Source organism: Falco rusticolus, chromosome 17 (assembly GCF_015220075.1).
Source record: "Falco rusticolus isolate bFalRus1 chromosome 17, bFalRus1.pri, whole genome shotgun sequence".
NCBI lineage: Eukaryota > Metazoa > Chordata > Aves > Falconiformes > Falconidae > Falco > Falco rusticolus.
Window position 1 is genome coordinate 2,703,209 of NC_051203.1, and position 16,316 is coordinate 2,719,524.

Genomic DNA, 16,316 nt, shown 5'->3' on the forward strand with positions numbered 1-16,316 from the left:
ATGGTGGCACTCAGGCAGCACCGCCACAGCTGAACTGGTCTCACCATCAGAAAAAAGCATTGCCTACGGTAACGTTTTCAAGATGTAGATTTTCTAAACCCCTTGAGCAGTACATGATATTTAGGCACCTTCGGTCCCCCCGGGGAACAGAGTTCATCGACATCCATTTGATCAAGCTCTGCATGCTGTATCTCAAACAGCTGTTTCAAAAGCCACATTTTTTTGTGTTTAAGGGATAAACATCCATTAAATCCAAGCAATTATCTCCTCCTCTGAAGGCCACGGACTCCGCTCCATACGGGAGACAACACTCCCGACGACCCAGGGTTCTGCCTACAGCAGCGGAGAGGAGAGGTTCCTTAAACTGCTGGTTTCCAGAGTGAAGCTGCATCCCGGGAAGAGAAGAATTTAAATAAATCTCCCAAGCAGCCTGGAAATGTAGAAGCCTTGAGACAGTCATCTGGGAAAGGGGCAGCTTCTTTCCCTGCTCTGCAAATGGTATGGAGACACGTCTAGGGACATTGGCACTGGTATCAAAGCATCCTTCCTCTGTTAGCTCCACCTCCCCTTAGCATCTACTTTCCTCAAAAAAAAGGCAGAAAAAGGATAGGAAAAAAAGCTGGTAAAATGGCAAAACGATCCTGTTTGACGTGCAGAGCCAAGGCATGCAATGAGGTCACTGCATGGAGGAAGATTTTTAACCGAGACTTGGTTCTCTTTGCTGCTCCAGTCCAGATCCTGAACACAAACTGGGCACAGGGTTTGCTATTCCCTCCACCCCAGCCGCCTCTACTTACAACATTTATGGAAATGAGGGTGTTTTAACCCAGGATCGTCTCCCGTCGTACTGATGCTGCATTGCGGAGATAAGAGTTATAATAGTTGCAAACATGGCTGGAGGAGGACGTCGCTCTCTTTGAGAAAAATCAATGCACTAAATGACACTACGGTTCTTTCCTCACCTTGTTTTATGGAAATTAGAAAAAGCAAAGACAAAATGCACAATGAAGTCCTCTCACATACTATTTATAAAGTTTGATTAGAAAAAAATCAGTAAAACTACATACTTCAAGGTCACAAAAGAAAAAAGAAACTGTGATGAGTTTTATCCATTTTGAAGCAATGATAGGGCAACTAGAGTTTTGCAGGTGGAAAGCTGGAGAAGAGACGTTAAAACCACCTGGCAAAAACATTTTATGGACTGAAGAACAAAAGTAGTTTTGCTGAGAAAAATTGCCACAACACTCCAGCTACTCCAGACCGTTTGTTTTAGAGGCTGGGTGGTGGAAGCAGGTCTTTATGCTTTATTCTATTGCAACCAAACTGAAACACGGCCCTTGGTAAGCTCCAGTTAAGACCAACTGCCTGAGCAGGACCCTTTGCCCTGCACAGGCTTTGCTCAAGCATCCCTGGTCCCCAGGAACTGTTTCTCAATCTGTGAAACACAAGCAGCTTCTAAAGACCTTCTCACCCGAGCCAACGTACACGGCACCCCGCCGGTGGCCAGCCAGCCCCTCCAAGCCCACGCACCCCCATCAACTGCTGTCTTATCCAGAGGAAAACCATCCCAGCTACACCCCCGGAGCAGCTTTATCTCCAAACACACTCAGCAGTGAACACGCAGCCGGGATGGGTGAATTCCCGAGGACATAACAGGGATATCCGATATCTTGGCTATAATCACTCTGATGTACAACTCTAAATACAAAATTCCCATCCTATCCTCCCAGGGCTAGAAGGATTTTGGGAGCCTTAAAGAACAAACTAGGAGAACGTGGAGGGCTCTAGCGAGGTTCTGCACATTTCCAAAGGGACAAACCCACACTTAGATGAGGAATAAAAAAGCCAGAAAAAAGAGCATTTTGCTACTGCATTATGTATCTGAAACAAAAGCAAGATTGTTGTGGGGATTGTGAGACCAGCCAGAAGACAAATATGCAGCAGCTCCGTTGCGGACTGACTGCTTAAAGAAAATTTTGTTGCTCCCCACCAGAGAAGAACAGAAACTTGAAACAAACACATTCTGAAAGGCAAGAGAGAACCGTAAGCAATCAGTTTGACTTTCTCAGAGGCTATGTTGAGAACAAGAGTAATTGCAGGAGCCAGGATCATTAGAACTTTCTATCCCTGGGTTACCAGTGAGAGTCCTTACACCATCTTTCAGCTGCAAATTAGATTTTTTTTTTTGCACATGCAGAAAACCTGCTCTTCCTCCTCCGCACGGAGCAAAGCCCAGCTGTGAAGGTTTAAGCGTCAGGGCACAGCAGTGGTCGGGCTGTGTGAGCAGGGGCCGCGAGCCATCCGCTCCGGGGTCCGTGGTACTGCCGTGAGCTTGCAGAAGAGCACGAGAAGCGTCCCAGGCCACTCACACAAGCCAGCAACAACCCCCCCTCCACCCAAAGGGAAGGACTGTAAGGAGTCACTTCAGGTATCAGAAGCCACCCATAAAAACTCCCCCCTTTTCAGCATTAATCTTTTGTTTTGTTATCGAAAGGTGCAACACATCACCTCAAAATTTACCATATGCTGAACGGTAATGCTAAGCCCCAAAATTTATACACAGGCAGTTTCAACAGGCAAAAAAAAAACCCTAAACACACGCTGTTGTCACTGGCTGAGTATTAATCAACACTGAGGTAATCAGGGTCCCCCCCCTTCCCCATCAGGCTGGGGGTACCAGCTGCAACACTCTCCACCCAGCCCCCTTCCCCACAAGCCTGCTAGGAGGGAAGGACAGCTGCATTATATAAAATTAAATGAATCTACCTAGGGGAGTATTGAATTAAAACTGCTAGTAGCAGTATTGAGTGTTACTCTGGGAAGTTGAGGGCTGCTCCTCCAGCGCCAGAGCCTGCCTCTCCCCTCTAGGGTTCAAAAGATGCGTAGGCAGGAGCCAGCACCTTGTTTTTGTACAGCACACCACCGAGACAGACAGACACGAGCTGGGTACGCTACCTGAGATCCTCTGCTGCTCCTGAGAAAAGTCAATGCCTTCGCCGATGGAACTCATGATTTTCTCAATCTGAAAATAAAAAACAAAACAAAACAAACAAAACACAAAAAGCACACGCTACGTTATTCTGAAAGCCTCAGGGAAAGTTAAAGGCGGCCCCGGGATTTCACCTGCCATACGACTGCCAAAGAAATCCAGGAAAGGATGTTAAGAAACCTCTGACCCAAGCAAGGTACCCTTAACACCTTCCCTGGAAAAATCTTCCTAAGGATGGATGGATGGAGGATCCCTCAGGAGGGATGCGCAGAGGCTGGGACTGCCCAGAGCCTTCCCTTCCATAACCTGCCAGCGCCTGAAAATACACAGCTCCCACATAAACCATCCCTCTGGAGCCCAAAAATAGGGAGAAGAAAAGCACCCCCAAACTCCCCAGCTCCCCGTGTCCCCACATGCAGCCCCACCTCCACCAGCAGCGATGCCTGAGGAACACAGCTCACGGGCTCTTTCACAGCACGCAGAGAGCAAGCTGGGCTTGGTTTGGCTGGTTTATTTGTTTTTAAACCATCACATTTCCCAATCCTGTGCTCCTCACCGCTTCCACCGAGCGCGGAGATGCTTAGAAAGAGTTTGGAAGTAGATCAAGTTTGCAAAAGCAGCAACATGACGGGGGCAAACGCCTTCCCAACCCAGGAGAGGGAGCTAAAGACAGTTCCATCCCCTGATTTAAGCAATTCACACTCAAGGCAAACCTCATGCAATTAAAAAAAAATTATTATTTTTCATCTACTGCCTGAGATGGTGTCTTTTCAAGTCCACTGAAGAGCTGCATATAAGTGACTGCATTTGCCACCAAAAAAAAAAAAAATAATAATACAAGTTGTAATTTTGGTACGACTTACAAGGTATTTTCTTAAATGAGAATAGAAACTTTTCAAAAACAATTCTTGAGCAGAATTTGTAAATCAAGGCTTTCTAATGCAATGCTGCAGAGGGAAAACTGACAGTGATAATTACTAGGTTAATTCTGTTAAGATAAAAGACCTGAGAAATTGCACCTTGGTTAGTTAATCGAGAGTTTTCAGTAATCTAAAGCACTAAAGCTCACGATTTTCCAAAGAGCACTTAAGAGGCTCTGGTTGCTTACCCCAGCCTTGAATCTATAACCAAGGAGAAAATTTAAAAATAAATAAAATAAATAAATAAAGAGCCCCCAGTGAGAGATTCCCGAACAGAAATCTCCCACGAAAAAATTCCTACGAGGCACTTCCGAGCGGCTGCTGCTGAATACAAAGTCGATACATCAACAGGCAACAGAGACTGGGGAGAGGAAATCAACCCTTACACAAGTTTTTTTTTTTTTTTTTTTTTTTTCCTCCTTCCTTCTGCCCCCTGGTCTTTTAAGGATAGATTTGTGGAAGGAGTCCAAGTTTTCCTGGACCACATCCCGCTGCTGCCTTTGCACTGCCTGCATCCCAGCTGCGGGAGCTCCCAAAAGTGCCCAGCCAGCAAGAGGGGTCCTGGAAATGCCACGAGGGGCTGGGGGTTTGACATCCATTCCAAAGCCATGGCAGCTTGAAGCTGAGTTCCACAGGGGAGGGTGTTGGGTTTTGGTTTTGGGGTTTTTTTCTTTTTTTAGTGAAACAAAAAGTCTTAAAAGGCTCCTGCCAAGGCAGATCTCCAATGAAGTCCTTCCTGCTCGCGGGGAGCAGGCTGGCGGTGCACTGGGAGCAGTAAATCTCACCAGGGAGAAGGCATTCATGCGATGTACAGAGGCGTCGTTAAAGGATATCGATCCTCTGCCCCTAGAAAACCAGGAGGATGAGCACTTGTACTGGGCTTGAAATATAAATCTAGCTTGCTTTGAAGACCAAAAAAATTTCATCAGATTTTAGATTACTGAATAAATCCAAATAAATTACTAAATAAATACAAAATAGATTACTGAAAAAATTTATCAGATTTCAAACGTGTATGGAAGAAAAGGGATGTATGTTCTGAAAAGAAATTTGGGTTAAAGGAAGGAGTTTGAAGTCCCTGGACACCAGGTTCCTGCCACCAGCACGCTGCCCTGCAGCACAAAAAGGCAAAAGCAATTGTTGTGCCGGGCACAACCCGAATTTGAACGTGAAAAGCAATTGTTGTGCCGAACACAACCAGAATTTGAACGTGACCTTTGCTGAAAGAGCTGGGAGATACCTGACCCTAACGCCTGAGCAACGCCGGGATCTCCATCTGGCTGCCGGAGCCATGCAGGTCTCTGACAAAGGCCAGACGCCACCAAATGCTGGGACAAGGGTTAATAGAGTCACTAACAGGGTGGAGGATGAGTGATCAGATCCCTTGTTTCGTAGGAGGGTAAAAAATGACAAAGGAGGATGGATGCGACAGCCTAGGACATGAAAGCTTTTCCTTACGGAAATCACTGAGAACTTTAATCAAACCCCCCAAGCTAGCCGTATAAGAAATAGGATTTTGTGGTGTAAGCTCAAGTTTAAAAAGCTGCACTGAAAAAAGATGAGGCCAAGTAAAAGGCAAAAACAACCCGAGCTCAAGCGGACAGAGGCAGCCCTTATATGACAAAAATCCAAGGCAGCCAGGGTGGTTCATTTGGCAACTGCTGACATCACTCGCCGTTGCTTCAGATAAAAATTGCATGGCTAGTCATCGTGTCATCTGATCGTGCTATTTAGAATCCCTGTGGCTGAATAAGGAAGCCCCAGAAATACAGCTTGGAGAACTGCAAGAAAAAGTTGGGGTTTTTTGTCAGCTAACCTCAAGCTCTTGTGTAAAGGAGCAGCTCTGCAGTATCAGCAACAGAAGTGTAAGATCAGCTAAACTCGAACCAGTTAAGAGGAAAAAACCTGAATTTAAAGTCTGCCTTGCGATGCTGAGTATTTCTTCTACCCCAATTATGCTTTTCAAGTGTCTCCCTCCGTTGGAGGCGGCTGTGGCAGTCACCTTCACTCCATCAGCCCCGCTCCCCCCCGCAGGCTGGGTTTAGAGCTTTCCCCGTTCTCATTAGCCACGACGGAGCCTGAAGGACGCGTGAGCGATGCAGCAGCTTTGCTCAAGCCTGTAGACAATGCGAATTAACTGAGGACTAGCAATTGCCTCGTATTTCTCAGCAGAGGTTGCCGATTTACACAAGAGCTTCAGGCACATCTTTGCCAGGTATCATTTCGGCAAGAAGCACCCGCTTTACCTGCTTTTGCCCCTCCGAAGCAGCAAACGCTCCCCAGCAAAGCCTTAAAATTTCACCGTGCCCTTATGCATCATCGGTACGGAAAGGCCACGCAAGACTGGAGGGAAATACTTGGATGGTGCAAAATAAAAAGCCTCATTTCCAAATAAGCCCAAGGGCTTCGGGTGCTGACTGTTTTATTCCCTTCCATAAGCAGGCACCGAACCCGAGCTGCGGCAGGATTTCTGGGACACTGCCACAACCCTGAGGGCTCGCTGCAGAATTTGGGTCTGGAGGTCAATTCAGTTCAAGCTCCAGAAGTTTAATGGCACGAAGCTTTGAAGATTTATGTCAATTAGCTTCATTACAAGACTTATTTCTAAGCTGGAGCCGCTCTTGTACCTACGACTGTCTGGGATCTTTATCTGAGAGATGTTTACTTCAGTGGATCTTGAAGCCTGGGAGGTTCTTCAGTCTCATGGGATCATTTGGAGCAAGAATCACTTGGTCCCAGCCAAGCTTTCATTATAACCAGTCACCGAGGGGTGGTGGTGGGGAATAAAATAGGTGGGGAGGGAGGGAAGAAAGGAGGCGAGGAGAAAAGCTGTTTGTTCAAGCAGCCCCAGCTCCCTCCAGTCCCTCCCAGCAGCAGAGGAGGCCAAGCGCTTTGCAGATCTCTTACGCTGTGCTGGGACCCGGCTCTGGAGACGCGCGGGGGCTGCTGCCGGCGCTGCTGGGAAAGGCAGAGAGCACAAGAGCATGTTTCGGTGGCAGGTTCAAAGCCCACATCTGCAGCCCCTCTTTGGTCAGAGCTACAACTCTGACCGCTATTTGGCAAGAGCCAGGTAAGCTCCCTCCCATCAGATGCTCGTTACAAAAAAATCCTATTTATTTCCCAGCACTTTTTGCATCCGAAGAGCCAGCGTTCCGCCCGCCCCCACTGCACTCCACGCTTGGATGCCCTCTTCCACCCTTACCCACTTGGACTTTCGCTCTTTCATCCTGCATTATGAAAGAAGAGAAAGTTTTAACTTCGTTTTAAGAAAGGTCAGCTCCTCTGCTGCGGTTCTGGCTGGGAAGCAGCAACGCCAGCTGCAGAACTACGGCCCTAGAGAGGATGGCGCAGGATAAAAGGACTCTCCCCCACCTTTCCGCTTCCTCTAAATGTAGAAAAAGGTTTTCAAAACCCAACTTCTCCCCCCTGCACCGAGGTGACAGGTGCTCAAAAGCTGCAGACAAGAGAACGTGAATGCAGATGGCGACTCGCTCCGCTCCTGATGGGCTGGATGAGTTCCGCTGCCCAGGGCAGGGCGCCACGGTCTGACACTGTGAAAAATTCGCTTCCTTCCCCGCATCCCTTTTCCATGGCTGGATTCAAACTGCAAATGAACTCTGAGTGCCAGGCTGAGTTCACTCATTCCCATCGCACTGCCCTCCCTCGATACAAGAGGGACGTGATGCGTTTTGGGTTCCGAGCCTGGCCCCGACAACTCTGCAGGCAAAACGCCGCGGTGAGGACCCGCAGGTGCTTCTTCAGCGCTAACACACCCGCGCACTTTTCCTCAAAAGCAGGGAATTGCCTTGTGCTATATAAACCCGGAATGAAATAATCACGTGGCGAAGGATTACCTTTCCCAACCCGTGCTTTGCTAACCGTCGGGGTGAGCCAGAGGCGGTCACGGTTATGCACAGTCAAAACTGGATGACAATTAATGCAAAGGGAAATCCTGCTTCATGCCCTCGGCTCTCTACGAAAAGAAAGCATTCTCCCAAGTCACACACCAACTCAAACACCGGGTTGTTGCTGATTTAACCGTTCAGAGGTCGCAAAGGTAAGAACGCAGGGAAAGGACACAAACCTAAAGAGGGGGTGAATGCTTTTAAGCATCCCTGTCCTCCACAAGCGGTCCTCAACTGCACTCTAGAGCACCAAGATGGGGCTGGAAGAGAAGATACCTTGAAAATAGCCTACCCTACAGTTTTTTAGGCTGTTCTTTCCCAGTGGTTAATTATTAAAATACAAAAATACCATGTTTAAATATAGCGCTGCTGTTCAGACTTGGTTATAGCCTGAACACTCAGTTCCGATTTGTTTTGGCTTAACCTGGTTTTTTCCACTGAAGCACCAAGCGTCCATCTCTGAACAGGTTGAGGGGTGGGTTTGGGGTAGGTTTTTAATTATTTTTTTTTTAATTTATTTTCACACCCACAGAAGTAAAATTGCAAAATAGTTTTGCCTCCCAAATTAACGCAATTGTATCCGTTACTCCTGATCCAGATGGGTAGCAACTCCACGCTATATTTTGGCCAACGATCCCTGAATTCCTACCAGGAAAGGAAACAAATTACGGCAGAGCTGAAATACCCTGGGAGAAGGAAAGGCTGCAAGGATGGGAGACTGTTCTCCATCAAACACCAAAACCAGGGATGCGACGGGAAGGAGTTATAAAGCTCTCACCAGGATTGAAGCACACCAATTTATTTTCACATCTGCCTACATTTTGCTGAAAAATAAAAATACCCCAAAACAAGGAGCTGGGTGCGGCCGGGAGTCATCCCTGGGCTGGGGAAGTGGTGAGCTCTTCCATGCAGGCAGGCAGCCACAAAAACATAGCAACTGGCAATTTACTCCAAAACAGAACTTTATCTTAAAACAAACTACCCTGAGCGCCTGAGTTCTGATTAATGGCAAAAAAGGTATTTGTTTGGAGAAGGACAGCAAAAGCCAAGCCAGCTCGGAGGACACGCTGGATGCTGAGGTTTGCCCTGCTGGCAAGACAGGACCTTTCGACACCGGAGTCCTGCAGAGTAACTCCCCACCTCACAGCGCTCCCGGCAGAAGCCTCACGGCTTTCTACACGAGCAGGATGCAAACCAGCTCCTCTCCTGCAATACCCCCCTGCACCATCAGCAGGGGACCCAGAGATGGGCAGGTCCTGCATCCTCCGTGAAGCCTGTGGTGCCAGGCACCCAAGCCACCAAGAACCCTCCTCCTGGAGACCCTGCAGTGACACCGATCTGCAGACAGCCCTGCCGTGCTTGCTTCCACTCCCCTGCCCTGACAGCCGTGTAGCCGTGGTCTCCATATAAATCTCTCCAATTTTTCCTTCCCCAGAGCCAACGCTGAAAGTTCAGAGCCAGCAAGTCCATTGAGAGATACAGAGGACGATTAAACAAGTCCTGGGGTCTTTTATCTCCAAAATAAAAGACAGCTTCATGCAAGAGGAGCTGTCTGCAGCAACTCATTTGCATGCAGGGAAAGGAAGCTTCATTCAGAAAGCACAAAAAACTGAGCAACACTCCATTAGAGGGACACTCACCCAGGTTTCACTCACCCAGGTTTCAGGGGCATCTTTACCATACTGCAGCTTGCTGGGGCTTGGTAAAACCTCACCTAGGGATGAAAAGCCCTTACATTTACCATCAATATAAACGCACAAGTTTTGTTCTCAGCCTCTGCATGCAGCATCAGTGATTCCCAAGGACAGAGCAAGGTCGTCCTGAGAGAAGAAAAAAAAATAAATATATACACTCGCATGCCAGTGTTCAGACGACCAGATATTGTCGAGAGCTACCGCTGTCCCTACCCCAGAAGGTTTATAAGCAGAGTTTCCCCCTCTCTCCATCCCCTTCAAGAACAAAAGGTGGGCAGAGCATCCAGCTGCTTCGGACAATGATCTGCATTGCTCTTCTGCAGCTCCACAAGCACGACACCCCACATCCCCAACCAAGCTCTGGGCTCCAGGCCCCACAAAACAGCTCTGTTTAGACAAAATGCCTGCTTCCTCACTTCCAAATTAAGGCAGCCAGCCAGGAGGGGAGGTTTGCATGTGTGGAGGAGGTTGGAAGTGTGCCTCAGACACCAGGCTACGTCCACCAGCCTTCCCATGCAGCGCGCGCTCTTTCCAGCACGCACAAACACAAGCGCTTTTGCAGGAAGCTTATTTTTGAAAAACCAAATATTACCATTAAAATCCAGATACGCCTTGATATAAAAAGGAGATATAAAAGGAGAGCCCCTTTTGGGCTTTTATCCTGGGAAAGTAGCTCGTGGAGTTAACTCAGGTGCACCGAAGAAACAGCTCCAATGAAGTGTTTTCTCCTTAAATCACTGTAACAACTCCAGACTTGTTAAATCGGGTAGGAACAGAATGAGATGTAACAGATCGTTTTATTCTATTGCTCTTCGGAGGCTCCTCACTGCTGCATCAGCCCCTGATAGCTGGGCAGCCTGAACGGGGAACCCCATGGTACCATCTAAGCACGATTTAGAGTTTAGGTGTCCCTGTGCACGTGCACATATGTATATGCACACACATCCAACTGCAGCATGTTGCTTCTGGGAACCAAACCAGCAGAAAGTAACTTTGGTTGGTTTTTTTTTTGGTCCCCCTTGGGTGAACTGTTGAACCACGGAAAGCACCTCAAAGGTGACAGCAGCATCCCCAGCTCTGCGACACGGGGGGACTGTCAGCTTGCGTCATCACCAAGAGCGCCTGGGGACGATGTAACGGGGTTTTTCTCCTCAAAAACTCTCCTGCTTGGTGCTTCCTGGGGTTACCTTCCCTTCTGATACAATTTCTGGTACTAGGCACCATTGCCCATCTTCTTCTGCAAGAGCAAGGGAAAACCTGAGCGGGGTCAATGCCTTCTGCTCCCTCTGTGGCTCCTTCCCAAACTGGCAGCTTAGAAATCGCCAGTCCAGAAAATCAGTCCAGAAGCCAGATCACAAGGAAGACACGCTATAGCATGCCTGCACATGCGTCAAAGAAACAGAAACGCTAAGCAGTAAAGTTTATAATTAAATAAAAACATACAGAAACAAATGGCACGCTATCTACCATATGTACGATATTAGTGCATTATAATGACACCCTGCAGCATAAGCATAATTACGAATATATCAGGATTCCCATTATAAATCCTTATTATTAAGGAGTTCATAACCTATTGTACAAACTCGCCTGGGGCTAGAGCTCGGCAGACAAGATAGCAGTTCCAGCAGCATAATTTATTCTTGAAAGCTACTTACAAAGTTTGGTTTAAAGGTTATCAGTATTTTAAATTTCTGCAATTCTGCAAAGTGTCAAGGGTTAGGACTTCATTATTTCTAAGCTTCTACAACAGAGGGATGGGGCAGATTTGATTTAAAATTCTAAAAAAACACCAAAAAAACCTACCAGACAAGCTGCTTCTACAGTTTCAAAACCCCTTTGAGCACAACACCCCCAACGACAAAGTGACCAGGCTCATTACAGCTTAAGGGGTTAGCTCTAAAAAGCAGGGGAGAACAATAAGGGCACCTTGGGTCAACGGGTGATGCTGAGGACACGCAGAACACCTCTGTCAGATCCTTCCATTTTGTACCGATACCACTGTAACACACCCCAAAACCAACAAAGGTAAAAGCAACCAGGAGCTGTATGGCTGCTGGAGAAAGAGGATGGCTCCTGCACACAAAGCCTGACTCTCAACCTTCGGGATCGTAGTTGAAAGTTTGTGTCAGTTCGGAGGAGACTCCAGCCGAACGCGAGATGCTGCTAGCTGTTTCCAACTGTTTTACGGATTTCCTAGTAAACAGCAGCAAGTTATTTTGGGGTTGCTGGGAGGAAAAAGCAAGCAGAGCTATTTAATCACCATTTAGAATTTTCTTTTCTAATTGCTAATGTGTGAAATCATCTCTCAGGAGATGCGGGCTACGGTCCGGAGGGGACGGAAGAGGTCAGCACAAGCAAATGACTCAGGCAGCGATTGCAAAACGGGACCAAAGACCAGCACCATGTGCAAGAGCAACGGACTGAATGAAGAAACAGCTTTAACTAGCCTTTTTGAGCATCTCAAAACTAATATCCAATTTACACCACAACCTCCCATAACTGGCAATAATACTTCTACATTTTCGAAGCTTCTCGGTGCAGCGATAATTGCACTGGCCCAACTCCTCCTGCTTCTCATTTCAAGTCTAGGAAACACACGGCAAAAAGACACCTCAGGCAGCCTTCCCCAGAGAGCCATACCGAAATGAAGTCCACTACATCCGACATGCTGCTTCGCATTTATTAGCTGCATCTGTAAGCACTTGCTGCTCTTCCAGCCCACAGCCCAGCAAAGCGAGGCATGGCGAGCACCCCGGGGCGCCCGCTGAACTCCCTGCGGCTTCCAAGGGTTTTGCAGATCTGCAATAATTAAGGTTTGACATGACAATAGCACGGATAACAACAGAGGGGCCAAAGCCAACAGAAAAGGCGGCAGCTTTTCTAAAAGCCAACACGATGCAGGCTCGAAAGACCACTGTGATTAGGGCACTCGCAGGCAGTGGGCAAGCCAAGAAGATGCTGCGTGCAGACGTTCAGCCGGGAGACAATATAGCAGGTGCTGTTTCAACAAGCAGTTAGGTCCAGCCTGCTTCCCAGTTTATCCTGCTGATGGAAGAGACAAGCCAGCTAAGGCATTTTCCCCAGAAAAGGCTTTGGTTAATAGATACCTGACATTACTAACTGATACTGCATCCCTGAGGGTGGAAGCAAGGCTGCTCAGACCCTCGGAGCAGAGGGATGGCTGGATCGCAGCATCCACCTGAAAGGGACGGAGTTGCAAATGTTAAGAGCAGGAGGAAGAGGATCTGGGACAATACCTGCTGGCTCCTTAGCGCCACTGTAGTCCTGAGAAATTTGGACGTGGGCCATGAATCTCATTTCTAGATTGGTGACAGCACATAAACCATTTCTGGTTTGGTTTATGGTGCTTCAGCTGACTGTCTCGACATCGCTATCCCATAGAGCAGAAGCCTCGTATTTCATCGCTCAATATATTCTGCGTATACAAAAGATACCAGCCTGTGTTATGAGCTCAGCATAACAAATACCAAAGGCCTGGAAAAGATAATGCTCAATTTATTAAATCAAAGCTAAACTACAAAAGCCAGCCAGTTGTTCGAGGCACATTTCAACACTTGAAGTTCAGAGTTCCCATTCTCTAGCCTCCTCCAGCAGCGCGTGCTTTCCACGCACAACGCAAGGACTCATGAAATGTGTTATTTATTTCAAGATGTTCTGCAACTGGTCAGTAGTGATAAAGGCACACATTTTTCTGGCTTCAAATGGTCTCCGAGAAACTCATTTCGATCAGGCTCAGGGACTGGTGCTTCACGCCACCCTCCACTCTGTGTTTCTGTACAAATCCCCGAATTACAAATCTGAACACATACTGACAGGAAAGGTACTTCGGGTATAAATTTGTATTTCACAACCGGTGTGTGGTGGATCTGCAGTTTCAGAGCCCTCCAAACATTCCTTGTTGACACACGCCCAGTAAAATTCCACATGAACACGACAAGACAGCCTGTCAAACGTGACAATGCATCTGCTCGTAAGAGCGAGACTGCTGGACTCCGTTCATACTCGCATCCTCACACAAAGCCAAAAATGACGTCAGGCTCTCGGTGCAAAGGTTTTCTCCAGCTTGTAGGGTACAACACAGCATGGTGGAGACTTGAGATAGAGCTCCAGAAACATTCTTTTAAAAAATAAAAGCTTCTGAAGTACTGCAAGACATGATGTAAAGTGGAAGAGAACATAATGAAAGACTGAATTTAGTAAGGACACTGAAGCCAGACATTTCTGTTCCTGAAAAAAAAAAAAAACAAGTGTCCCAAAACCACTAATGATCACAAGATGGTTACATAACTAAAATATCCATCAGAGCAGGAATAATTTGCATAGAAGAATTAAAAGCTTCCAATTCAGAAATACTGAGTTAATGCACTTGAAAAGTTAACACGTAGCAGCAGCGGACTGAAATCGTGATATTATTCTAGCACACTGGATGCACACAGACTAATTTAGATCTGTCTTCAGCCTGTAATTGGTGACCCTATAAATAAGGGGAGAAAGAAATCATTGTGCATTTAGATCTGTATTGAGGGCACTTTCACAAATCCTTCTGAAGCGTGGATGGAAGCCTCCTTCCCCGCACAGGCATGGTAAGACGCAACGTCGCATCGTATTTTGCAAACCTGCTTTTGGGAAAAGCCACCCCTGACACCTGTCCAGTTTCAGATGAATTGATATGATTCAAAGAGCTGGCAAATATAATTCTTCAAGCTAAACAAAGAAATAAGCTACACTTGTCCTTACATTCGCCTTTCAGACCAGAACACCAACCAATTTTACCTATAAAACTGGTAAATGGACGTAAATTGGCTTGGATCTGCTTAGTTCGGCATCGGTTTATAATTTTAACAGGCTGGCCATTTGCAATAGGGACAAAGCAAACCTGTATCACGGAAAGACAAAAGCTTTCACTTCAAAAAATTAATCAGGATGGAGGAAATCTCACCGCTGGGGGCAAAGGGAAAAGAGTTTTGACACAAGGGATGATGTAAGAATTCCTGACCTTAGCACAGGAAAAACAAGAGGAAACATTGGGATCTGGAGATAATAGAATAATCAGCCCTGATTTGATTAAAATCCTGATGGACACGCTTGTTTAGTATAGCAGAACTCAGAACAAGAACACCGACCACATTGCTGCTTTTCCCTTAAACAAATAAAATCATTAAACATTTCGAACAGACCAAGGGAAAACTGGAATGAGAGCTTAGAAACAAGGGTCAGCTCTTGGAAAAGCACGCCGAGCACACCTCCCTGAGAAGGGGCAGGAGCCAAACCCAGGGCAAGGGAACTGTGAAGATTTAAACACCTGAACCAAAATAACCATTTCCTAAAGGCTGCTGGCAAGCAAGGAAGGAGCCTTGTGACCCACGTGGCTGGGATGTCCTCGGACCATGCAGGACCATGCAAAGGCACAGGATGAAGCCAGTGATGCCACCCGTGGCCAGCCCATGTGCCGTAGGTGGCATGGACACGGAGAGGCTGAACATGCGGTCTTCTCAACTGTGTTTTTCACTCCAAACACCACTATTTCGATCTACAGCTCGGGCCATTGGGGAGCCTGACGGCAGGTAAGCTGCAGGAGCTTGTCAGAACAAAACCCACTGGGCTTTTACAAGATGCAGTTTCACCAGGCACAAAAATAGCAGCTCTCCCCCTGAATAACAAGGGAAATATTTGCATTTTCTTTCAAAGCCAGCTCACAGCTCTGAATTTCAACTTCTGGGCTTCTTTTAAGCCAATGGCAGGTTTTGCATCAAGAGCTTTCTTTTAAAGTTTCACATTGCAATGCAAATGTTCTTAATCCTCAACTGTAAGCCTGTAATTAAGGCACTAATTCCGCTAGGTACTTAAGCACCCAAGCAGTCCTGACAAGGTTAATGGAGCTCAAGTATTTAAAGGCACCCCAACAGCTGCCACAACCCCGAAGGACTTGCTCCCCATCTCTTCAAAACCTCTGATGGAAGGCAAGGAGAGATGTGCCACTTGCTCCTGGCACCCACCCTTCTGTGACATTAAGACCCCCAAAATGGCCCAGCGACAGGTGAAACACCACATCCAGAGTTACTGCCAAGGGGAGAGAAATCCTTCCGCAGCGACAGTGAAACACGGAGCAGCCCCACGATTATTCACAGCGGATGATGGTTGTCCAGCACCATAATTAGCTACAGAATATTCATTAATTCTTCAACTAATTCACTTGGGGGGGGTTGGGGAGAAATGCAAAATGGTAGACTGTGTATCTCCTTTTTTCTAAATAAAGCTAAAGTGCATGTTTTATTCAGTTCCCCAAGTTTCTTTTGAAGGAGGTTTAATCTCTTCCTAGAAGAGCTGAAGCCAGAACACAAAGCAGCCACCTCATTTTGTGAAATTGATGCTGGAACCTCTCAGCCCAACGTTCATTACAAATTCAGCATTGGAGCCACTTACTTGATAGCAGACAGCTGGAAGCAGAGGATTAAGGAATGTCAGGAGCCAGGTCTGAGGCCAATTCTCAGTAGCCTGCCTCCTCCTCTGCCCCTCAACGCTTAACACATCATTTCTCTTACCATCAGCAACCCCCCGAGAAGAACAGCCAACTCCAACAGCACCCTGCTTCCACTCCAGACATCCCTGCTCAGTCTGGTGACGCTGGATTGCACGGACGAGTCTCCTGCATCAAAACCAACCACACCGAAATCCTCAAAAATCCACCCCCCACCCCCTACCCTGGAGTGGGGTGTCCTGGCTGCGCAGGCAGGAGGACGGGGTACGGAGCAGAAATGAACAGCGGAGATAACGGCAGGAGCAG

General features: G+C 47.2%; 1 protein-coding gene across 6 annotated transcripts in view; it reads right to left on the reverse strand.

Moving 5' to 3' along the window:
• ANKS1A (ankyrin repeat and sterile alpha motif domain containing 1A) overlaps positions 1 to 16,316 on the reverse strand; it is a 113,917-nt gene that overhangs the window by 39,368 nt on the left and 58,233 nt on the right. For 3 of the 6 annotated variants that reach the window (XM_037410116.1, XM_037410114.1, XM_037410113.1), the window contains 2 exons: positions 6,817 to 6,864; positions 2,956 to 3,022 (listed from right to left, as the gene is read on the reverse strand). In XM_037410116.1, the coding sequence (XP_037266013.1) occupies positions 2,956 to 3,022; positions 6,817 to 6,864 (115 nt within the window). The remainder of the gene's footprint in view (positions 1 to 2,955; positions 3,023 to 6,816; positions 6,865 to 16,316) is intronic. The other 3 variants (XM_037410118.1, XM_037410115.1, XM_037410117.1) reach the window with 1 other exon arrangement.